A 24,836-nucleotide genomic window follows, 5' to 3' on the forward strand; every position below is an offset into this window, starting at 1 on the left:
TGTACTCTTATCTAATAAATATCAGAGTTTTTAATAAATAAGAGTGCGAGGTAGAAAGAAATGTCAAGTCTAAGGATGTACATCTTAGAATCCTTAGTTGTTATTGCAAAGTCCCTCTTCCATAAATAGTGCAATGGATATAATTAACAATTAACATTGGCATTTTGAAAAAAATCAGGTTTATCCATTCCATGCTATTGGTTAATAGGAAAATACCCGCCCATATGCACACACACACGCAATATATACTGCAACATCCTATTTTGTGTGGTTAAAACTCCAATAAAAACATAATCACAAAAGGGCATCAATAGAAAACCTTCCTGCCTCTTTTTATAGCAAACGTACTGTACATTTTAACAACTGGAAGCAATGTAACAACAGAGCTGAACATTTGCACCTGGGATATTGTATACACATTGTTCTATAATGCCCATAAGAAACATATCCTTGGATTTCCCTACTCACAGGTTAACAGACAGCAAAACTTGATCTGCCTCATTTACCAAATTCTCAGTGAATCTAAAGCAACTCTCCCATTGTAATGTTCTTATCTGGGGAAAATTAGTCTTCTTTTCAGATATATACAGTCATTATTACCCAGGATTGTGCATTTGTAGGAAGGCATCTGACATCCTTGACCACTGAAAAATATTTCCCACCTTTCTCTGCATTTAACAGAAAGATATTCTCGAATAGCTGTCCATAAAAATCCCATAAGGATTGTAATGTTTAGAGGTTGCTCAGCATCAGTCTGAGCATAATCAAGGATCAATTTCCCATGAGTTCAAGCCAAAACAATATGCAGATCTTAGATGACCCTGAGAAGCAACCGACAATCTGTTTTGAAAGAGAAATTGCGGTTGACACCATTGAGTGGTAGTAAAGAAAAAGATATGATTAAAAAAAGAAACTTGAAGTATTAAAAGCAATGGAAATGCAGAATATGTCCACCATAAAATCTCTCCATCGCTTTCCAGCGTTAAATTTCTATTCCTGTTAAATCCACCATTATTTTGAGGTAGAGTGTGTCATCTCTGAGGTAGCTGGGAATGTCAACATGGCTGGCAAAGAGAGGGCTTCCACTGGCCACATTGAGTCTCTGGTGAGGTTTCTGGAAAGAAGTGCTTTGGGTATCTGGGAGGAAAGTCTCCACCAGAGGCGACTTCCTTCGTGTGGGATCCAGGAGAGAGAAGGTGACCTTTTGTTGGAAAGGCCAGGGCAGAATGTCATCGTAAGGCCCTTTGGCCAAAGCAAGGAAGAGCGAAAGGTGGCCACCCTTGCCTACACCATCTCCATCAGGGTACAGTCGGACACAGAGGCGGTATCCAAAAGGGTGGGTGGCAAAGGCTGGAGAGAAGATGGAAGGTCTTTTCCCAGTCTTGGCATCCTTCAGGAGCTTGGAGAAGTTCTCCACTTTCCATACCAATATTCCGTCAGTGCTGACCAGCTCCTGTGAGGATGGTCCAGAAGCTTTGGTTCCATGAGGACCATTGTGTGTTTCCTGAGAAATTCTGAGCAGCTCCTCATACTGGGAGCAGCAGCGTTGGAGAGATTTCACGGTGGAGACTTGGTGATTCAGCTGCCGACGTAAAGATGCAACCACCAGTTCTAGGGCCTCCACACGCAACTGGACAGCTTCCATGTTCAGGGAAGGGCCACCCTAGAGAAGGAGAAGGCAAACTCACATCAGAAAAATGCCAAAACGGAGGCACAAAATGAAGGCAGTTCCATCTTCCCCCCATTGTTCTCAAAAGTGCTATTGTTTTCCTCTTAATCTGCTTTGCTTTTATTTATTTTGTGCCCAGATCCAACTCTGCCCTGCAAGGATGCAGCCACCGCCACAGCTCTGTCATTAGCTTGCTGTAGGTCATTGACAGTACAAGGCTCCGGCAATAATCGGCACACCATCAGATGCGCCGGATCTTGGATTTCTCCGCATTCACATAATATATTGCCGTCAGCCAGCAACCCCTGCTTAAATAAATTCGTCTTACACTTTGGTACCCCCAACCTCATCCCATTCATTGTCCTCCAGACCTCGAAGATTGTTGAAATAATACGATCGGGCATACCCTGGAAATGGAGAACTACGCCGGCTAATCCTTCTAACACCAGATCAAACCACAGCTAAGCGGCCAATGAACCCACCAAAACTGTTGTTCTCACGAACAGCCTTGATGACGACCTGCTTTGCTTATGTGTAGCTACTAAATTAATAGGACAATCAGAAACCCAGGGGAATCTGTTCTGGATACAATGAAATCGCCCTTTCTCTAAACATTACATTCTGAGTGAATGGGGTCGTGTTGTGCGGTCAGGTTTGGACTGAAAATCCTCATTTTCTCTTGAGGATCCTCAAAGTTCTCTTCAGTCTTTCAGCGCTACTTTCTACCATCGGCTGGGTTCCCCCTGAAACCCTGTTAGCCTGTGGTATCTTGAGAATGCATGAAGGGTCCACATAGTGGCCACCCAGATGCATCTGAAACTCAAAATAAGGACAAGAGGACTGTGGCCTCTTGTACTATTGCTTTCCAGCAACTGGTATTTAAGATCTGTTTGTGATTCAGGAGGTAGCACACAGCCATGCAGACTAGAAGCTACACAACACCTGATCCCGATCCTCCGATGCTCCCTGAATTCTGGTCCTCCATGAATGCGTCCAGTGCCTTTGTAAAACCATTTAAATTAGTATCTATACTATATAAATCGAATGAATGAATGAATGAATGAATGAATAAATAAGGCCGCTTGTAATGACCATTTAACAATGCACCGGAAGAGGATTAGGCTTTCAAGGTTTATTCAGTGACTTACCATGATGGGGGCAGTGATGCTCCAGAGCGCCGCCTTCTCTTCATTCACATTTTGGTCTCCAGGAGTGAAAATAGCATCTGCTGTACTTCCAATAGGTGCCTCAGGGAGGCATAAATGCTCCTATGATTAAAGGTCAGGACAGCCATGGTTTAGACTATGATGCGTTGATCATGACTCTGAGACATATCCAGATTTAGAAGTTCTAAAACCTTCCAAGGACATGTCTCTAGCTTACACGGACCCATTTTAATTGTCACAGCTTTAACTGTCATGGGTTTTCCCCCACAAAGAATCCTGGGAATTGTAGATAAGTAACCAGATAAGGTGTCCCTGTTAGAAATTCCTAGTCCAATGCCTTCATAAATCTACAGGGGATAGCAGTAAATCTGTTTGTACTGGGTATACTTTTTCCCAGTCTTTCTTTCATAAATTGCTGCATAGTTCTAGCCCTTCCCTCAATGAAGATACATGATTTTAAAAATCCAGGACATACTTTATTTAACCATTGGGTTTTTATTACTGATCTTACTAACGCCTTCCCATTTATATTAATAGTACCGTTAATGTATGAAAATTGACATTACTCTTTTGGACCAGAGTTCCCCTGCCAATTCATAATCAGTATCACGTTAAATCTTAATGAGATATTAAACTGATACCTTTTTAACAATGAACTCAGGGCTGATTGCCAAGAGAAATAGAACAGGATCATGAAAAGCAATGAAAGTGACTGTGTTCACCGAAAATACCTGGTATGATTTCAGGGTTCCTGTCCACGTGCAGTCAAAATTTGGGCAGGCTATCTGTGTGGCAAGAGCATCGTTCTCTGCTGCTTTGTCACTGTGGAACTGAGGAGCGAGAGAGAGATTCAAGAGGTCAGATGATAAAGTTGGCCATGGTAACATTAGACTCACACCCCCTCTTCTGACATCAACCTCCACCATTAGGATGGTGCTGCCATTAGGTAGACTGAGATAGTAATGCCAGGCAGCAGATCCTGAGGACTGGTGGCAAGATCTTGCAGAAGATGGATGGTGGATGTCATGTAGATTGCTTGAATCCTTCTAAACTCTGTGGTGGAGATGTTTCTTCTGCCATGGGTACTGAAGTTTCAACTTGGTCCAGCTTTTACGCCCTCCATTCTACAGACTACCTTTGAGATACAGTCCCTCCTCCGCTACCTGGATCCTACGTTATGTGAATCCACCATTTATTTAGTTTTGGCTTAGCCTGTAGATGCAGTCATGTCTTGTGGAGTACCTTTTATGAGAACACCAGAAGACCCCTGCTAGAACAAGCCATCAGCCCATCTACCCCAATATTTTTAAAGAGGCGTTCTGACTTTGCACAGCTAAACTAAATTCCAAGGTTAAGACTTGGAAGAAAGAATCAGCTAGAAAGAATCTGTCTTGCAATCAAGAATGAAGCCAAGTGAAACAAGTGACTGTCCACTGCCACTCGGAGGGTAGAAAGGGGCATTGATGCCCCTTATAGCCACAGGAGTTCAAACTCAGCTTCCCATTCATTCACCACTTCTTTGGCTGAGGGGTGTTTTGTCTGAGAACCATTATCTTGAAACTCACCTCCTTGAGACTCAGGGCCTTCTTACATGTGAAGCAGGCCACCATCTTCTCTGGGTCTCTGAGGAAGAAAAGAATAGAGAAGAAAGTGAACTGAATGAAAATCTAACAATAGAACTATGGGCAATTTCAAAGGGACTCTCTCTCACACACAACCCTTCCAACCACGTGCTACTTCCACCCTCCGATATCTGCCTCATCACACTTATCCCTTTGGTCTTCCTCTATGCCCGGGCAACGTAGCTACATTTTGTGATTTGATTTATGGAGTTCATTCATCTCCTTTTGGGTCTGCCCTTCCTTACCAGGAAAATAAAAATAAAAATAGTACTCAAGGCATCTAGCAATACATTCCAACAAAAGAGTGGAATTCTGAGGAAAGCCTCATTAATTTGTCAAATTAAAAGCCATCGGCTTAAAAAAAAAGTTACATTTTTGTAGACCGTACAGAATAACTCAGCCACAAGTGAAAATGAATACAAATGTGAGTTGTCCATTAATGAAGTTCCATTGACAAGTTCCAAGACAAGACAACCCAGAGATTTAGATAGTTCTATCAACCCATCAGCCCCAGCCTCGTGTAGCACAGAGTGGTAGGTGGCAGTACTGCAGCTGAAAACTCTCCCCACGACCCGAGTTCGATCCCAGAGGAAGCTGGATTCTCTCTTGGGTAGCCAGCTCAGGTCGACTCGGCCTTCCGGCCTTCTGAGGTCGGTAAAATGAGGACCCAGCTTTCTGGGGAAGGTGATGACTGGGGAAGGCAATGGCAAACCACCCCGCTAGAGTCTGCCAAGAAAGTGTCGCAAAAGTGGCGTTCCCCCAAAAGTCAGACGTGACTCGGTGCTTGCACAGGGGACCTTTCACCTTCCACATCAACCCATCAGGAGGATACTGAGTTGGTGAAGGCAATGTTAAGCCACTCTAGATGAATTTAGAAATAACTCTGACAATTTAAGTAGAAATGCAAAACATTTCCTTCTAATAATGAAGACGACGATCAGAGGATTGCTCCTTGGGCCAGTGGGTGATTGTTAATGAGCAACTTCAAACACTATTTGGGTTTTTCAGCTAGTTTTGGATGGGCACCACCTCAAACTGGGAGACCCTCAGTTTGAATTAGAGCAAGATTTTTCAAACTGTGTTCCATGGAAGAACTTGATTGGATTCCATGAAATACTTAAGTAAAAAAAATCATGATGCAGCCAATTTTTTATTACTAGAGTTTTGTCAGTTGATCACAGGATCTGGGAATAAATTTTCTTTAACTAATATCTGGTGACCTAAAAAATTTGAAAATTCCTAAATTGAAGCACTTCCTGTAGGCTTACACTCTTCTGATAGCTCACTGGAATCTCTAATGCACACACAAAACCAATTCAATTCAATTCAATTCAATTCAATTCAATTCAATTCAATTCAATTCAATTCAATGCAATTCAATTCAATTCTGCATATTACGGTCTCCCAGTTTGAGGTGCTGCCCATACAAAACTAGTTGAAAAGCCAACTAAAGTTTTGAGGTTTCTGATTAATATATACAGATGGCATAGTATGCTTGATTTCAGAAATCTACCTTCCTCCTATCAATTAAAATAATATTTTTAATCTTTATTTTTTTAATTGCCCAATAGCCAAGGCTCTCTGGGCAGTTCACAATAAAACACACTAAAAAATACAATCTGAGTAAAAAAAATATATACCGTATGATAAAATCAAATGAAATACAAAATAAAAACACCGTATAAGCTAGGTAGCAGCATGGCAGGCATTCACAGAATTAAAATACAATTAAAAGCCAATTAGAGCCAGTTTCGTGTAGTGGTTAAGGCATCAGGCTAGAAACCCGGAGACAGTGAGTTCTAGTCCTGCCTGAGGCACAAAGCCGGCTGGGTGACCTTGGGCCAGTCCTTCTCTCTCAGCCCAAGAGCCAATCAGGTGTGGTGGGAGAGTTCTAGTCCCACCTGAAGCCGGCTGGGTGACCTTGGGCCAGTCCCTCTCGCTCAGCCCTAGGAAGAAGCAGGCAAGGGCAAAATACTTCTGAAAAATCTGCAGAGACTAAGAAAACTGCAGGGACTTCTCCAGTCAGTCTCTGAGAATCAGACATGACTGAACAGGGGGGAAATGCCAATTAAAAAGCCTGGGAAATAGAAAGGTCTTCATCTGGCACTGAAATTATGCTAATGTGGGTGCCAATCTCTCTGAGGAGGGAATTAGAAAAATTATGCCACCATAGAAAAAGCTCTCCCTTATTCTATCATCTGAATACAGGATATAAAAATGCAGAATATAAAAAAAAACACAAGAGAAATAAGCCAATAATGTTGGAAATTAGCAAGCAATTTGGTGGAAAAGTATGTATTAAGCAGGCAGACCATGCGCCTGAAATTGAAGAAATGCAAAACATTATTTTTAATTCAATTCAGTAGCTCAGCCCCCATCAAGAGCAGAACCAAAATACAAGCCCTCATGGACAAAAATCATCTTTGCGATCGCTAGGAGTTGAAAATGACTTGATGGCACATAATCAATTAATCGATCAGTCTTGTGCTTGGGGGTCCTTGCTATAAATTTGCTACCATTAAGAAAAGGACAGGGCTGCTCCAGGAGGTCACAGACTTCCCGTTTGGAACTAAAAGGGCGCATCTGCCAATTCTTACTGTAAAAAGAGCCATGCAGGGGCACAGACCACAGGCCCATCTGCTCCAACACACAGCTTCCCAAAATACAGTCGTTCCAAACAACCAGACGCCCCATTCGGAGCGGTTGCAGAATCCAGAACGGAACCGGTCCATCTGGTCTAACAACCACCTTGTCAAGGACAATCCCGCCGCCCCCCAGTAATTCTGAGCACCCAGTTCCCTACTGCGAGGAGCTGATCTGATCTGCCCCCTTGTACGTGGAGGCATCAAGGAACGCAACACGACACAACACAACCGGCAAATCCAGATGCGCAAAGTCGGCTCCCCTCTCCGCCCACCCCGCTTGGCTCCCGTTCTGCCGGAGGACAGCTTTCAGCGTTCTCCGCCCGCGCGCCGGGCCCTGTCGCGTGCTGGCTGAGCATCATGGGACTTGTAGTCCGGCACATCTGGGGGCGAGACCCGCGAAGGCGGCTCGCTTCCCCCGGCCCCTCCTCCGCCCGCGATCGCCTCTCGCCACTGACCTGAAGAGCCCCTTCACGCATCTCCGGCAGTAGCGATGCCCGCATTCCGCCTGCTGCGGGTTGGCCAGGAGGAACCCGCACGCCTGGCACAGCAGCCCCACTTTGCCAAGAGGATCCACGGGCATCACAGAGCCGCGGAGCTTTCCCATCGCCCACGAGCGCTGCCTCGAGCCGAGCTGGTCTCCCCGCGAAGTCGGTCTGTCTGTCTGTCTGTCTGCCTGCCGATCGGTCTGTCCTCCCGCCCGTCCGTCCGTTTCCCTCCCTTGTAACCCGACTGACATGCAGGCTGGCAGGGTGGAGGGATTTATCCACGGCGCCGCCTCTCGACGCGTGAGTCATCCGAGGACGCACGAGGGAATCCCGGCCCGAGGTTGCGTGCTGGGAAAGGCTGCTGGGCGGACCCCGGGGGAAATGCCTCGACTTGTCCGGGCGACAGAAGAAGCTGGAGGAGCTCAGCCAGAGGAATTGGGGGAAATGCCGGTTTCTGGAGGGGGAGGGGGAAGAAGGAAAGCGAATGTGTAACAGTCCAGGAACGGGAAAGGGGAATAGGAAAAAGACGCCAAAAGAGGTGGCGAGGGAAACGGGCTGCGGCGAGCCCCGGCGGGAGACCGCTTTGCCCTCACGCTATCGTACCTGGCAGGGGTGTGGCGAAGGGGAAGCGGAGAGAGGGGAAAGCGGTCGGGCCTGCCGCCGCCCCCGGGGATCCTTGGAGACAAATGGAAAGGATACATGTACTACGTTTTGCACGCTCGTGCCTGTTCAGGGCTACAGCTCCCATTATCCTCAGCGGACATGGCCCTAGCTGACTGTGCTTCAGAAGTGTTCGGGTGGACGGCAGGCCCGTAGGAAGTGACAGCAGGACACCCAAAAAGCTGGTTTCAGGATCCACAGGAGGGATTTACAGCATCTTTTGGAGCGGGCAGCCCGAATAAATAGGCGGCCATAATAAATCTAATAAATCATCATCTTCAACCTGTCTTGGATTGTTAGGATAGAAAGCCTGTCCTCATTACTGTTCTGTTGGTACAACTCTGTTGGATTGGAAGCCTCTAGAACAGTTTTTCTCAACTTTGGCAGCTTTAAGATGTGTGTGGACTTCAACTCTCAGAATTCCCCAGCCAGCATGCTGGCTGGGGAATTCTGGGAGTTGAAGTCCACACATCTTGTAGTTGCCAAGGGCAATGACCAAGATCCCACACAATGGGAAGGCATCGGAGTGGGGCATGGTGCTCTAGATCTGCTCCCAGGGGAAGATTGGTTGGGGAACCATAGTCAAACAGTACTTGGAATATGGCTGGGAGAGGAATGGCTTTAGTAATTATATTTATACCTTTGCTTCCTTCAAAAAGCTCTTCTAGGTTCCTCCTATAATCCTCCTCCTAATCCTGTTGTTTGCCCCGGGTGACTGCAGAGTCTGCCTGCTTTTATGCTGTGCTCACCTTTTTCTGACCCACAACCAATCAATGCATGATGCAACAAGGTATTCTGTTTATTGGATGTGCCGTTGCAGAGCCTGACCTTGATTGGGGCTGAGAGGGGCTGACTGACCCAAGGTCATGCAGCTGGTTTCCATGCTGAAAGGAGGATTAGAACCTGTGCTTCCCAACTCCTAGTCCAACACCTTTCCCTTTACTGCACACTGGGTCCTTCTGCAAAAGAGGGACCCCCATGACCCCCCACGGAGCCTCCATGGCTGAAGGGGGACCTAGAACCTGGATCTCCCTGGTGCCAGCCCAACACTTTCACCACTAGACCAGGCTGAGAGGGAGGAACTGGCCCAGAGTCCCCAAGGGAGCTTCCATGGTGAAGGGGAACCTAGAACCTGGGTCTCCCCGGTGCCAGCCCAACACTTTCACCACTAGACCAGGCTGAGAGGGAGGAACTGGCCCAGAGTCCCCAAGGGAGCTTCCATGGTGAAGGGGAACCTAGAACCTGGGTCTCCCCGGTGCCAGCCCAACACTTTCACCACTAGACCAGGCTGAGAGGGAGGAACTGGCCCAGAGTCCCCAAGGGAGCTTCCATGGTGAAGGGGAACCTAGAACCTGGGTCTCCCCGGTGCCAGCCCAACACTCACCACTAGACCAGGCTGAGAGGGAGGAACTGGCCCAGAGTCCCCAAGGGAGCTTCCATGGTGAAGGGGAACCTAGAACCTGGGTCTCCCTGGTGCCAGCCCAACACTTGCACCACTAGACCAGGCTGAGAGGGAAGATCTGGCCCAGAGTCCCCCAGGGAGTTTCTGTGGCTGAAGGGGGATGTAGAACCTGGAACCTCCCACTCCTAGTCCAGCATCTTCACTACTACCCACCTTGGTTCTCCATAATCCCCATTCTAGTAATACTGTCACATAGGCTGAAATATTAACTGGAAGACAAGTTTCCCTACCCTTCTCAAAACAGTTCCTGGGCATGAAGGAAACAAATCAAGATCAATGATTTTGATCACTGAATTTTTCAGTGGGAGCACTAGCTTTAAAGAGATTGTCCAAATTGACCATTTGTTTAGAATATTACGGTATTTTGATGGAGGCCCCTTAATTTTACACCTCAGTCTGGTCCATGCCTACTCAAAATCAAGGCTCTCCTGTGGAGGAAGCCCCACGTTGGAAGCTGACTGCAGGGCAAGCGGACACAGGTCTGGGTCAGAAGAAGCTGATCTGTCACGGGATGCAAGCTGGGAATCCCAAGCTGGGAGGTTTCACTGAAACTTGGATTTCTTCTTGCTTTTCATAAAAGCCATAGGTGCTTCAGAACATTTGTCTCTGCCATGCTTGCTGAAGAAATTACAGGAAGGAAAAGAAAAGAAGTAGTAAGGCAATATATCTGAACATGGTTGTTATTGTTCAGCGGAAATAATATGATTCATTGTACTTTTTTTGGTAAAAATTCTTGGTTTGCAAAATAAATAAGCCATGTTATTAGAAAGACTCCCCTATATGTGCATGATCCAAGCCCTCTTTGGCACCATCTCTTCACGTATTTGGAGGAGAGAGTTAGAAAAACTTTATTCACTAGGCTGCTTCCATCTTCACTGCAGCCATCCCTGGTAAAAAGAAATAATAAACTGGCTAACGTTGGTTACAAGCTTATTCTTGTGATGTCCTCCCTTGAAAGCAAATGGCTCTGTTCATACGTTACTCTGAAATACGGTTTGCTTAAGTGCAATTTGTTGACTAAGCCATGCTTGGTTGGATTCCATCAATCCACTAAGCTACAGATGTCCCCCATCATCCCATTTACAGCCCCCCCAATACCTCCCCCCACAGGTTGCATCACTGAATGTGATGGTGAAATGGCTGATTTGGGTGGCCTGATTTCTAAGTCAATCCATTTGGGGGAAAAAATACAAGGTGTGTTTGAGATGAAATGCTTCCATCTTTAAAGTATGGCTGGCTGGCTGGCTGGCTGGGGAATTCTGGGAGTTGAAGTCCACACATCTTAAGAGTTGCCCAGGTTGAGAAACACTGTCCTAGAGAGCTGGCCAAAAATATTTGGCTCTGCTAGGAGTGTCTGCTGGGGGAACGGGGGGCTAAAAAAAAGTCAAATCATGGCCCATCTATGTGACCAAAGCCTTCCCCCTTCTTTAAATGGGGATCATGACACACGTTTAAAAGGGTGGGGCTTCAAGCACATGTCGCAGCCACCATCCTGACTTTTTTGACATCCCATGGGCACCTCTGGTCTCTGTTCTGAAAGCTTCTCAGTGCTGGCTGATTAGGAGGGATAGTTTGTTCTCCCAGGCTAGGAAAGTGCCCATCACTCCCTTAAGCCATTCATGGCATAGCTGATCCACACACCACGTACTGTATTAGGTTAACCCTGTTCTGTCTTTGGGCAACCCAGCTTTTCATAAAATTGCCCTGTAAAGCGGAGTGGCTGAGGTTCTCCTAAACATGTTGACTTACAAGATGACGTAGGAGCCACAGGAGGAAAGCAGGACCACAGAAGCTGGGCTGAAATTCACAGTTAGCCCATGGTGAAATTCAGCAGGCAATGGTGGGCCCTTTACTCTCGTCAGCAAAGCCTGTTTCACGGGGTGGTCGTGAAGATAACCCCCTGGAACATTTGGGAAGAACGATGGGCGGGGGGTGGGTAGCATTTTCTATTCAATGGAAAATGATGCTCCCATCCTTGTTCAATAACTGAGAAGTTCAAGGCAGCATGTAGCATCCCTGCCCGGTTAAATAAGGGCGGACCTTAATTGGGCAGTCACGGCCGCCATCTTGACTTTTTGGCCCCCTCTGGAGCCCGAAGGAAATTTTGTCATACAATCCAGCCTCACCAATTTTCCATGGAGATATTACTTAGAACTTTGCAAGACAGATACAGTACAATATTCAAACGGGATGGCCTTTTTCTTTCTTTTTCTTCTCCACCAACAAGTGGTAGGATGGCAAATGTCAGCCTAGAATGAGGGAAAGAGGCAGAAAGTTTAAATTTCTCCTCAACCCTGAAGTTCTTTCTCAATCTCTCCCTACCTCTCAAGGTTGTTGTGAGGATAAAATCAGAGAGGGGAGGACTACTTATGTCCCAGTAAAGAAAAGAAAGGAATCTGCAGGGAGGGGGTCAAAACAGTCAAGATGGTGGCCAAAATCATGTGATCAAAGCTCCCTTCCTTTTTACAGACGTTAAAAAGGCGCAGGGCTTTGATCACATGGTAAGGGCCACCATCTTGACTTTTTTGACCCTCTCCCCATGGGCTCCCATGAAACAGGATATCAGCGTAATAAATCCAGAGAAAATATCCCTCCAAGGGAAAACGCGACCAGTTTTTTTAAAAAATCAACCAGGACACAGGGAAGCTGGATAAATCCGTTTTAGGGAACAGAGCTAACCAATTCATTTCTGACGCTGAGGTTTTCCCACTATCCCACAACCCGTTCATTTAAATGGGGTGAGTCATACCCAAGGCATTCTTCAAAATCTGCACATTCATTCTTAACCCTACACAAAACAGGCAAAATCCAACCAGGCCCCTGAGACATTTCCGTAACCACATCTCAGCTAGCAAATACAGCTGCCTCAGGGATTATAAATGTGTAATCGTAACCTGTAAAGAAACATGAGAAGCCAACCTATGTCACAGATGAGTAACACACACTTTTTCTTGTCATAAAATCTGGAAAGGCCCTTGTGAAGCATTGCTGAATGTTCGAACAGGATCTGCAGTAGGTAAGGGCAGAAAGGTGAGTGAGTTCACATGTAAGTTACTGACAGGGAAGTCCCAGGCAGGCCATGAGTTGCTCCAGAAGTCTGCTTCCTATGCCAAGGAGATGGGTGGGGAAAACTGAGTGACTATTCTTAGGGACAGACAAATGCCAGCTGGAGCAAAAAATCCCTAACTTCATACAGATCCTTGGAAGGATCCGCTGCAGTTACTGGAAAAGAGATTTGGGATCTTAATATACAAGAGAATTTGGAGGGAAGGATTGCTTTGCAACTGGCTAGTTGGGAAAGGATTAAGGAATTGGGAAATTGTGGGGGTGGGGGGTGGCAGAAGGGAGGAATTACTATAAGCAATCCAGCAGGAGAAATCAAATGCTGGGAAGTTTTTGTTTTTCCCGAAAGAGGAGGAAACAACAGCAAATTCTTTTCTTCTTTCAGGAAAGAAGAATTGAACACAGTGGCAGTTAAAAAATAGAAGCTGTGTGTAAACAACATACTGAAGTTGACTGCTCTGTTTGTTGTTGTTGTTGATGATGATTTTCAGATTTGCAGGATATACTGAACCGTAAATTAACCAGATGGCTTTTTAAAAATTTTTGTGAGATTTGGAGAACATTGACTAGTGCCATTGAGTTTATATGATCCAGTTGCAGATTATACAATAGTTGCAGGGGATCTTAATCAAATCTCGATCTCCTTTCTAGATCATAACATCCCCCCACTCAAATGACCCTCTGAGATCCATAATAGATGCAAAGTTTTGTGCGTGACTTTAATTGAGTGAGCACATGGCGCCCTGACTTGAATACATTTTCATTTCTTCCATAGCCTACAGCTGTTTTTATGTAGATTATTTTTTGCTATCTGATTTCCTGGCATTTAAAGTGAAAGCACATGATATAGATGCTTGGGTGATTTCAGAGCACACTCCTAACAGACTCATGGCTCTGTTTAATAATATGCTAAATACATATTTCTGTTTTGGAAAAGGCAATATTTTCTACCACTCAAAGGATGCAGCAATATGTGTTACTATGGCAGAGATTACAATAATGTCTTGTACTATATTGTTCAAATTATAGTAGTGAATTCATTGATAAACCAGTGACTATTGATAAGTATAAATTATGAGATTCAGTATATGTTTTTCCTTCGTAGTTTGTGTTTTTAGTTTGTCCTTTTTATTTAAGTTTTTTTAAGATTAAAGATGGTTTTCTTACAGCAATAAAGAGATTAAATTTTAACAAATGCTAAATACATATTACAAAAGGTCTCAGAGTGTATTTTCATTTAAGCAAATGGAAAAGGAGATGGTATAAATTGTTTCATATTAACAGGGACAATCACTACTTTGGTATAAAACGTTGCATACAGATTTATCTGAGAGCATAATATTATATATGATTCTTATACTTGCCTCTCTCCAGTTGTTTCTACCCCTCCCACATGCCTTAATAGGATGGGTTGATTGCTCCCTATCCCCGCCCCAACATATGGTTGGACCCAACTCTGTTAGTTTATGGAAATGCATTAAAATCTTGGTCCTTCCCTAGCTGGTTGGTTGGTCCTGAATAATAGAAAATCTGACCTTTGTGCATTGAGGGTTCCCAATCACTCATTGACTGTAGGTGTAATTTTAATTGAATTTGCATTTTTGTATTTCTTATTAACTTACACCACCGGGAGTCACATTGTCCCAGCTGGGCAGCCATTTACATTTCATTAATTAATTAATGCAACAATTGCTTAAATGTGAAACCCTAGGGGATACAGTTAAAGAACTGGTAACTCTCTATCCTTCCCCTCTGTCTCCTATGTAAGATATAGGTTTCTGATTTCTGCTGGATGTGAACTCAGTAAGCTTTATGCTTATGAAATGGATTTTTTTTTCTCAAATTGCACAAGACTACAACACTGCTGAAGGAGAGAATTATGCAATGAAGTGATTGGCTTTTAGACATAAACCAAATAAATGACATAATACTTGTGATCCATACTTATTCTAGGTCTATTAATCATTGTACAAAAAGTATTCCAGTGAGACAACCAATTTGTCATCACCAGATGCGATAGATTGTGTTTTTTTTTTAATAACCTGGGAGGCCGCCACAATGACTGCAGAACCAGATTATGAGCTGCAGTTCGTCCCTCTTACTTTTCAAGAAATTGAAACAATTGTATTTATACAATTGGGGAAGGCTAATCTGGCTGTTTTGTTTCTTTGCTATAATATTTCTACATCACCCTAGCTTCTCATAACTCAAAGCAGTTTACAAAATACTAAAGTAAAATCAAGTATAATAAAAGTTTTAAAGGCACCCCAGGTCTACTATTTATTTCAACAGCACATTGGAATAATTCAGTTTTTACCATTTTAAGAAAAACAGAGAAAATGGGTAGTTCAATAATGTGGGGGAACAACCAAGAAGGAGCATCTCTGGGACCCCATTCCATTAACCTGATATTGGATGGTGATCTGAAGCAGCTTCTCTTGAGATGATTGCTTAGAGTGGACTAATTCTGTGTAATGGTCTATGGGAATGACCTTGGGAGACAGGAGGAAAAGCCTCAGACTAGGCAACAGTCGGATAAGAGGTAGCTGAGCCCACAGCAGGAATGTGGGGGTGGCAAATGTCTCAGAAGGGACCCTCCCTAATTTCCTGGACTTGAAAGATTCTGTTACTGTAACCTTACAATAAAGTTAGAACTAGAACTTCTGGGTATGCTTCTTGTCTGGAAGGGCAGACATTCTGGTTGAGAGAGATGTGTTTGAAAGTACAGGGTCTTGCAAGTATATTGGGATTTTTTTTCCTCCTTTTTTATTGAAGACTTTTGAAATAAACTCCTACCCCAGTTTCAGGGAAACTAAATATGACTACACTAGATATGTGCAAAATACTCCATATTAATATCAATATTAATACTGATAGACTTCTTACTTTTTCTTCTGCTTTTCAATACTTTAAGCTTTCTAAATAATAGAATGTTCATAATTTATACTCATATTACATAAATATTATTGCATTGAAATTTGCATTGAAATAATACAATGTATCAGGATAGATATACAATATATATGTATGTATGTATATATGTCTTCAGCAAAGGATCCTTACCTTGTCGTGGTGCTGGAGCTTGAGCACCTCAATGATGCCATGAGCTAAACTGTGAAGGGCCACCCAAGATGGGAAGGTCATGACAGAGAGATCAGACTAAATGCAATCCCTGGGGAAGGTAATGGCAACCCACCCCAGTATTCTTGCCATGAAAACTAAATGGATCAGTACAACCAGAGATATGTCGGTATACCATCGGAAGATGAGACCAAATTGGATGTGGTTATTGGTGAGATGTCAAGATTAAAGATAGACATTTTGGGCATCAGTGAACTGAAATGGACTGGAATGGGCCACTTCACATCAAATGACCACCAGATCTACTACTGTGGACAAGAGGACCACAGAAGAAATGGAGTAGCCTTCATAATTAATAGTAAAGTGGCGAAAGCAGTGCTTGGATACAATCCAAAAAACAATAGAATGATCTCAATTCGAATTCAGGGCAAGCCATCTAACATCATCGTGATCCAAATATACGCCCCAACCACAGATGCTGAAGAAGCTGAAGTAGAGCAGTTCTATGAGGATCTGCAGCACCTACTGGACAACACGCCTAAAAGAGATGTTATTTTCATCACGGGAGACTGGAATGCTAAGGTGGGCAGTCAAATGACACCTGGAATTACAGGTAAGCATGGGCTGGGAGAACAAAATGAAGCAGGACATAGGCTGATAGAATTTTGCCAAGACAACTCACTCTGCATAACAAACACTCTCTTCCAGCAACCTAAGAGACGGCTTTATACATGGACTTCACCAGATGGACAACACCGAAATCAGATTGACTACATCCTTTGCAGCCAAAGGTGGCGGACATCTATACAGTCAGTAAAAACAAGACCTGGAGCTGAGTGTAGTTCAGATCACGAACTTCTTATTGCACAATTTAGGATCAGACTAAAGAGATTAGGGAAGACCCACAGATCAGCTAGATATGGGCTCACTAATATTCCTAAGGAATATGCAGTGGAGGTGAAGAATCGATTTAAGGGACTGGACTTAGTAGATAGGGTCCCGGAAGAACTCTGGACAGAAGTTTGCAACATTGTTCAGGAGGTGGCAACAAAATACATCCCAAAGAAAGAGAAAACCAAGACGGCAAAATGGCTGTCTGCTGAGACACTAGAAGTAGCCCAAGAAAGAAGGAAAGCAAAAGGCAACAGTGATAGGGGGAAATATGCCCAATTAAATGCAAAATTCCAGAGGTTAGCCAGAAGAGATAAAGAATTATTTTTAAATAAGCAATGCGTGGAAGTGGAAGAAGACAGTAGAATAGGAAGGACAAGAGACCTCTTCCAGAAAATTAGAAACCTCGGAGGTAAATTCCAGGCAAAAATGGGTATGATCAAAAACAAAGATGGCAAGGACCTAACAGAAGAAGAAGAGATCAAGAAAAGGTGGCAAGAATATACAGAAGACCTGTATAGGAAGGATAACAATATCGGGGATAGCTTTGACGGTGTGGTCAGTGAGCTAGAGCCAGACATCCTGAAGAGTGAGGTTGAATGGGCCTTAAGAAGCATTGCTAATAAAAAGGCAGCAGGAGACGACAGCATCCCAGCTGAACTGTTCAAAATCTCGCAAAAATGATGCTGTCAAGGTAATGCATGCTATATGCCAGCAAATTTGGAAAACACAAGAATGGCCATCAGACTGGAAAAAATCAACTTATATCCCCATACCAAAAAAAGGAAACACTAAAGAATGTTCAGACTATCAAACAGTGGCACTCATTTCACATGCCAGTAAGGTAATGCTCAAGATCCTGCAAGGTAGACTTCAGCAATTCATGGAGTGAGAATTGCCAGATGTACAAGCTGGGTTTAGAAAAGGCAGAGGAACTAGGGACCCAATTGCCAATATCTGCTGGATAATGGAAAAAGCCAGGGAGTTTCAGAAAAACATCTATTTCTGTTTTATTGACTATTCTAAAGCCTTTGACTGTGTGGACCATAACAAATTGTGGCAAGTTCTTAGTGGTATGGGGATACCAAGTCATCTTGTATGCCTCCTGAAGAATCTGTATAAAGACCAAGTAGAAACAGTAAGAACAGACCACGGAACAACGGACTGGTTTAAGATTGGGAAAGGAGTACGGCAGGGCTGTATACTCTCACCCTACCTATTCAACTTGTACACAGAACACATCATGCGACATGCTGGGCTTGAGGAATCCAAGGCTGGGGTTAAAATCACTGGAAGGAACATTAACAATCTCAGATATGCAGATGATACCACTTTGATGGCTGAAAGCGAAGAGGAACTGAGGAGCCTTATGATGAAGGTGAAAGAAGAAAGTGCAAAAGCTGGCTTGCAGCTAAACCTCAAAAAAACCAAGATTATGGCAACCAGCTTGATTGATAACTGGCAAATAGAGGGAGAAAATGTAGACACAGTGAAAGACTTTGTATTTCTAGGTGCAAAGATTACTGCAGATGCTGACTGCAGTCAGGAAATCAGAAGACACTTAATCCTTGGGAGAAGAGCCATGACAAGTCTCGATAAAATAGTTAAGAGCAGAGACATCACACTGACGACAAAGGTCTGCATAGTTAAAGCAACGGTGTTTCCCGTAGTAAGATATGGCTGCGAGAGCTGGACCATAAGGAAGGCTGAGAGAAGGAAGATCGATGCTTTTGAACTGTGGTGTTGGAGGAAAATTCTGAGGGTGCCTTGGACTGCCAGAAGATCAAACCAGTCCATCCTCCAGGAAATCAAGCCAGACTGCTCACTTGAGGGAATGATATTCAAGGGAAAACTGAAATACTTTGGCCACACAATGAGAAGACAGGACACCCTGGAGAAGATGCTGATGCTAGGGAGAGTGGAGGGCAAAAAGAAGAGGGGCCGACCAAGGGCAAGGTGGATGGATGATATTCTAGAGGTGACGGACTCGTCCCTGGGGGAGCTGGGGGTGTTGACGACCGACAGGAAGCTCTGGTGTGGGCTGGTCCACAAAGTCACGAAGAGTCGGAAGCGACGACACGAATAAACAACAACATGTATGTATGTATATCCTGATACATATATGTATATGATACTGTATGTATACATATATCCTGATACAATGTATCAGGATATATATATACATATTACAATAAAAGGAAAAAGGGGGGCTTTGATTTGTGGACATGGCCACTTTCTTTACATTTTTTACTCCCCTTTGTGGACCTCCAAACTTCATTAATATATGAGTTTGATGTCCTCTATGGTTACTCTATAAATTAGACACTGTAGGAAGAAAGCTGTTTTAATCTATGATGGCAAAAAATCAGAAGGATCCTGGACTAACACATTTTATTAAAAGACATAGGTTTTCCTGAGCTGCAGCACATTTATGCCTTTTAATAAAATTTAAATTTAATTTAATTTAGTTTACACCTTTAAAAAAAATTGTTAGTTGGAAAACATGCTACCGGACTCCTCCTATAAATTAGAATAAATCACATTTGATAGCACTAGATCTCAGAAACCATTGAGGAATCCTTATCTTCTTTTGTGATATACTGATGCAAAGATTCTCATCTAGCAAATCTGAATTTATCACCATGAAAATATTTAGTCACACAGGCTATAATTCCTTTCAGATAAATATGATTAAGATTCATTAGGTTTTGACTGTGAATTATATTTTAAGAGGTCTTCCTGTTTAGTTCCCTTGGCATTATTTCCTGTGATGTTAATTTTTTTGTGCTGTTATGTAACTGTTAATGGGAGGGAAATCCTTAGAAATTTTCCCTGCATGAATTACAAATGTTGATTGGAAAGGTGGATCAGCTTTCCACATGTGCATGCTTATCACCAAACATCAGTTTTAAAACTGGTTTAGATTGCTGTTTGGAACAAGGTTATCTGAGTTCATCTCTCTGGGCTTAGCCTGAATGCTGTTCTATGACCTCACTAGCCATTCTGGGATCCCGGTTTCTCTAGGGATCAGCTTCAGGGTCTGAGTGGCATTGTGTGTGAGTGTGTGTGTCGAAATCTGCAAGAAGGTGGGTGTGCTGTCACAACTGAAGTCCTCCTTTTGTACATGTGTCTGTTCACACTTAGAAAAGGAGTGTGTCTTTAATCATGACAGCACAGCTATCTTCTTGCTGATTTTGATTGCCCCTCCAGCAGCTGCCCCATCTACGCTTCATGTTGATAGATAGGTAGATGATAGATAGATAGACTGATAGACAGATAAGCCAGTGAGATGTAGTAGTGAAGGATAAGAGGAAAGATTTGGGTTCTAGTCCCTCCCTCCCCCTGTTAGGCAGAGAAGCCAGCTGGGTGAGTCACTCTCTCACCCCTAGCATGGGAAGTAAAAAAAAAATCTATTTACAAAATAGCACTTGGAGTAGCATGGTAGATTAAAGTCCATAAGCTTTGATGTAGAAGCCTTCATTTTGCATTGTATTGATTCAGACTGATAATAATGGATGGATGGATGGATGGATGGGTTGATGGGTCCCATCAATGAAGGAAATGCATTTAGTGGGACCGAGAAAAAGGACCTTCTCCATTGTGGCTCCCTCCCTGTGGAACATTATTCCCCCAGACGTAAGATTGGCTCCCTCCTTGCTCTTTTTCCAGAAGGCCCTGAAGACGTGGTTTTGTCAGTGGGCCTGGGGACCCCAGGTCACTACGGAGCCAATCAAGTGGTTAGTTTGAGTGTGTTTGTTGCTGCTGGGATGTGTGTGTGTGTGTGGTTATTGGTTTTTTGTACTGTGGATTTACCCGGAGTCACCATGTGTGAGTTGGGTGGCCATACAAATCTGCTTAATAAATGATAGATAGATAGACAGATAGAGATCAATTTTGTTTCTTTCACTCATTAAAAGTCTGCAATATGTGACAACTGAGCCTTCAAACCTGGTAGGTCTTTCTTGTAAAAAGTGGAAGGAATTGGGTAAATTTTATATTGATCACTTATATACCTCTGAAATAACATATTTGAACATCCCATTCTGGTAAATTTTAGTGAAATTGGTCTCCTTTGATCTTAAAGTGCAAGTAACTCAACCGTAAGGTTTGTTTGCTGTATGCTGGACATCTCAATGTTCATAATGGCATATATTAATGCATGTCTTTTGGCTGGAGCTGCAGTTCAGAAGTAGTAACATGAATTCACCTAATCTGGGCTTGTCTGGTATTGACACATCTGGGGCTGAAATCCAGAGGACTGGTGCCGTGCCTTTAAATCACTTGACACAAGTCACGATGGATCTATTATTCTCGGCGGTATCCCCAGGATTTGGAAACTATCAAGACATCGAGACATTTCATAAATGCGGACTGCCCCAAGAATCCCAGAAAGAGAAGTTGATGCTTGGTTGGCAGTAAAAAGATTGTTTGTACGCGTCAACGTGTTTGGTCTTTCTTTCAGTAAAAAGGGCAAGAAGGAAGACTTTGGAGAAATTGGGTCTAACTTTCTGGGTAGTTTTGGGTACGACAACAGTTTTCCAGGTTCTCCACCCCATCCTTTTCTCTTTTAATATTAATGTTGTATCACGTTGTAATTATGGTTAGATGTGTGCAGGGGTGTCTACAGGGGTTGATCAACATCAGCAAGACACAGGCATGTTGTGATGGAAGCCCTGCATGCACAAATCATGATCATTATTTGATCGTGACACCACACAGATCCACTTGCAGATTTTATTCCAACACAGATACCCTATAAGCATGTATTGCCTCCCTCCCTTCCCTTCCCTTCCCTTCCCTTCCCTTCCCTTCCCTTCCCCTCCCCTCCCTTCCCTTCCCCCTTCCTTCCTTCCTTCCTTCCTTCCTTCCTTCCTTCCTTCCTTCCTTCCTTCCTTCCTTCCTTCCTTCCTTCCCTCTCTCCCTCTCCTCTCCTCTCCTCTCCTCTTTCTCCCTCCCTCACTGCAGAAAAAGATCTAATTAGACCTCCAAATTCTATGCATTGTACCAATTCAATAAATAAATAAATAAATAAATAAATTAGAGTATTCAGTCTTTAACTGATCTAGCCACTGAATGCTTGGGATGCTATTTGAGTGGCGAGTGCAATATAATGTTTTGCACACAACGACCCAACAAAACTTAGGGGAGATCTCAGCCTTTGGTCTATACATGTGTCAGAACGAGTATGTTGACAAAGCATTTAAAATGCAACACGCCACTCAGATCCCCAGTCTCCACGTGGATCTTGTAAAGCTGGAACTGATGTGGGAAAAGGCAACTAGGAACCACACACCCTGATGACCTGCGAAATGCGTCCATCAGCACAAGTAAAATTCGGCAGATGAGTCAGAGGCCCTGCCTCGGCAGATGAGTAGTTCTATGCCGTCCAGCTTGGTATGATTAATATGCTGGTGAGAATCCAGTGACCAGATCAGAAACAGAAATTCAGCAAAGCTCTGAGAAACAGCTGCAGATCGCCCTGGAAGCTGAAAGTGCTTTGTTTCTTTGTCAAAAACACCCCCATCCAACCCACCCGCGCGTGCCCCCCACCTCTCTCGAGAACAGGCGGCACATTATTTCCCCAGCAGCCTTATGTGGTCACGCCAGCCCAGCAGCTCTCGGTGTCACCTGTACAAAATGAAGGGGGACTGGCAGATGGCTCACTTGCAGGGATGTGTGCTTGTGTTTATAGTGGAGGGAAGAACAGAAAGAAGAAGATGTAAGGATTCTAGTGACTTTCTGGGAACCAATTATCTGTAAGACCTTGCAGTCAGGGCTAGATTCAGTTTGCGCCCACATGCTCAGTTTCCCTGGATTGGTGTAAAGTTGGGGCCCCAGTGGGGTGCCAGTGGAGACAAAGGTACCTGTGGACGCCTCGCTTGGGGTCCATCAGGCACCCCTTTCCACCTGTTGTTTCTTTTAAGAGAAAATCAAAGAATTCAATGGGAAGTTGCTAACGGCTGAAGATTCCCTTCTGGTAAGCATATTTATATTTATTAGTTGTATATCCCACCATTCCCCCAGGAGTTCAGGTATATGTTGTACTTCCACCTCCAATTTCCCCACAATAATACCTCTGTGAGATAGAGTGGCCTGAGAGAAGATAAGTCACCCAAAGTCCTCCAGGGAACTTCCATGGCTGAGGGGGGACCAGAACCTGGTTCTCCTCTGTCCTAATCCAGCACTTTTGCCAAGACTGCCTCTGGGGCTGAGAGTGTGCCAGGCCCGAAGTCCCCCAGGGAGCTTCTGTGGCTGAAGGGGGGCTATAATCGGGATCTCCCCGCTCCTCATCTAGCACCTTTCCACTACTCCACACCAGCTATACAAGATTCTCTTCATGTAAGCTTACAATAATGATAGAGCTAGTACTTCTGGTTGTGCTTCCTGCCTGGACTACCTTGCAAGACTGACATCAGTCTTGCAAGTCTCAAAGTACATCTCTCTCCCCTTTGCCTTTACGGTCCAAGAAACTAGGGAGGGTCCCATCTGAGGCATTTGCCACGCCCCCATACCTGCTGCGGGCTCAACGGCCGCTTGTCTGACCGTTGTCTAGTCTGAGGCTCTTCCACCTGCCTCCCAAGGTCATTCCCACAGACCATTACCGCACCCCTCTCCTACCTCTGTTCTAAAACAACTAATATGCTGGAGAATGTTAATAAGGTGCACCTTTATTATAAAAAGAGCATTGGTCATCAGGCCCATCTCCAGAAGGGGAAAAGGCACTTAGATAGAAACAAGAGCAATATAGCAGTATTCTAGTGTATATACTCATTTAATGAATATTCAAAAATTAATTAGGTATTGCCAAGTCAGGTTACATCATGTCAAATGCACATTGTTTTTCTAGAACAGTGTTTCTCAACCTCAGCCACTTTAAGATGCGTGGAGTTCAACTCCCTGGATTCCTCAGCCAGCATGTCCATGCGTCTTAAAGTGGCTGAGATTGAGAAACACTGTTCTGGAAGATTTACAGCACCTGCATTATGTACAGAGGTTCTTCCTTTATCTGTGGAGAAGGACCAGTTCTGACCACTTACGACCAAGGTGGCCATGCCAACTCATAAGGTTACCAGCGTTTACTTCAGGAGGTGTCTTCAAGTCCATCTAGTTCCTGCTTCTGTCCACGTAACTGGCTTGCTTCCTATTCTTCCATTTATTAACCAAGCTCCTTTCTCAGTTCTCCATCACTCCCAGTCACCTTGAGTTCTGTCCATGATAACAACGACAAAGCCTAACAATTTTTGCACACCTCAAGCTTGTCCTTGCATGGGGTCAGAATAAAGGGGAAAATACCACTGAGATCTTCCACATGACAGCCTTAAGCCAGCTTGTCTCCCAGGAAGAAACCAGGTGGAGATGAAATTGGCTTAGGAAATCGCTGTCCAGATTTCAATCCATTTTTCAGTTTTGGCACCAATGCTCATCAGGTACTAGATTGATGGATCTCATGCTTCTTTATTCCTCCCACCCTGGTAGGAAAGCAGGCTCCAGTCCCTTTTCTTTCCATGGGTAGGTCTTTGAGGATATGTGGTTTCCGCTGAAATGAAACCATTGTATAAGTTCCCCTCTACTGATGTCTCCTCATACTTGACACCTTCCCATCCAGCAGGTCTATCAGTAGTGGAAGTGAAGCAACCAAACTCACTTTTACTGTTATTCCTCTTGTCTGGGCTTGAAGGCAAAACAGGCAGAATGCTGGTCATTTTCACCTGGTTGACCAAGAAGGTCCCCTTAGAAAGGAGCAGGCAGTTGTGCAGCCCAGAGGAAAATGCTCTGGGACTGGAGAACTGCTGAGCAAATAGGGACCAGAACCATTGCACAACTGGACCAGAGGAATGTCTTTTCAATGAAATGAAATGCATCAGGTCAATCACACAGCACCCCTCATGCCAACAGAAGGTGGAAAATGCTACTGTTGATGCGGAGCGAGAAAAGATGGGGAGGTTGCCTTCACAGTGAGCTGGGGCTGGGTTGAGGACAAGACTTTTCTCCCATGGCCCCTGCCCTGTGGAACATCTTGCCTCCTGAGGTGAGGTTGGCCCCCACTCTTCTGGCCATCCGGAAGAGTTCCAAGACCTGGCTCTGCCAACTA

At 44.1% G+C, this 24,836-nt stretch overlaps 2 protein-coding genes across 2 annotated transcripts in view; both read right to left on the reverse strand.

Moving 5' to 3' along the window:
• Positions 1-24,836, reverse strand: part of LOC134488915 (regulator of G-protein signaling 4-like) — a 257,964-nt gene that overhangs the window by 151,705 nt on the left and 81,423 nt on the right. The gene's annotated exons all lie outside the window — the stretch shown is intronic.
• Positions 361-7,791, reverse strand: LOC134488909 (TNF receptor-associated factor 2-like). The gene is made up of 5 exons (XM_063291262.1): positions 7,558-7,791; positions 4,401-4,458; positions 3,567-3,665; positions 2,818-2,937; positions 361-1,663 (listed from the first exon to the last, which is right to left on the reverse strand). The coding sequence occupies exons 1-5, from the start codon at positions 7,704-7,706 to the stop codon at positions 983-985; spliced, it is 1,107 nt and encodes a 368-aa protein (XP_063147332.1). The 5' UTR covers positions 7,707-7,791; the 3' UTR covers positions 361-982.

Source organism: Candoia aspera, chromosome 2 (assembly GCF_035149785.1).
Source record: "Candoia aspera isolate rCanAsp1 chromosome 2, rCanAsp1.hap2, whole genome shotgun sequence".
Lineage (NCBI taxonomy): Eukaryota > Metazoa > Chordata > Lepidosauria > Squamata > Boidae > Candoia > Candoia aspera.

Excerpts from the sequence above, each read along its gene's own strand:
- LOC134488909 (XM_063291262.1), bottom strand. The coding sequence starts at position 7,706 with ATGGGAAAGCTCCGCGGCTCTGTGATGCCCGTGGATCCTCTTGGCAAA. Across the intron at positions 4,459-7,557 it reads TGCGTGAAGGGGCTCTTCAG|AGACCCAGAGAAGATGGTGG; the intron begins GTCAGTGGCGAG and ends TTTCTTCCTCAG. Across the intron at positions 3,666-4,400 it reads AGGCCCTGAGTCTCAAGGAG|TTCCACAGTGACAAAGCAGC; the intron begins GTGAGTTTCAAG and ends CTCGCTCCTCAG.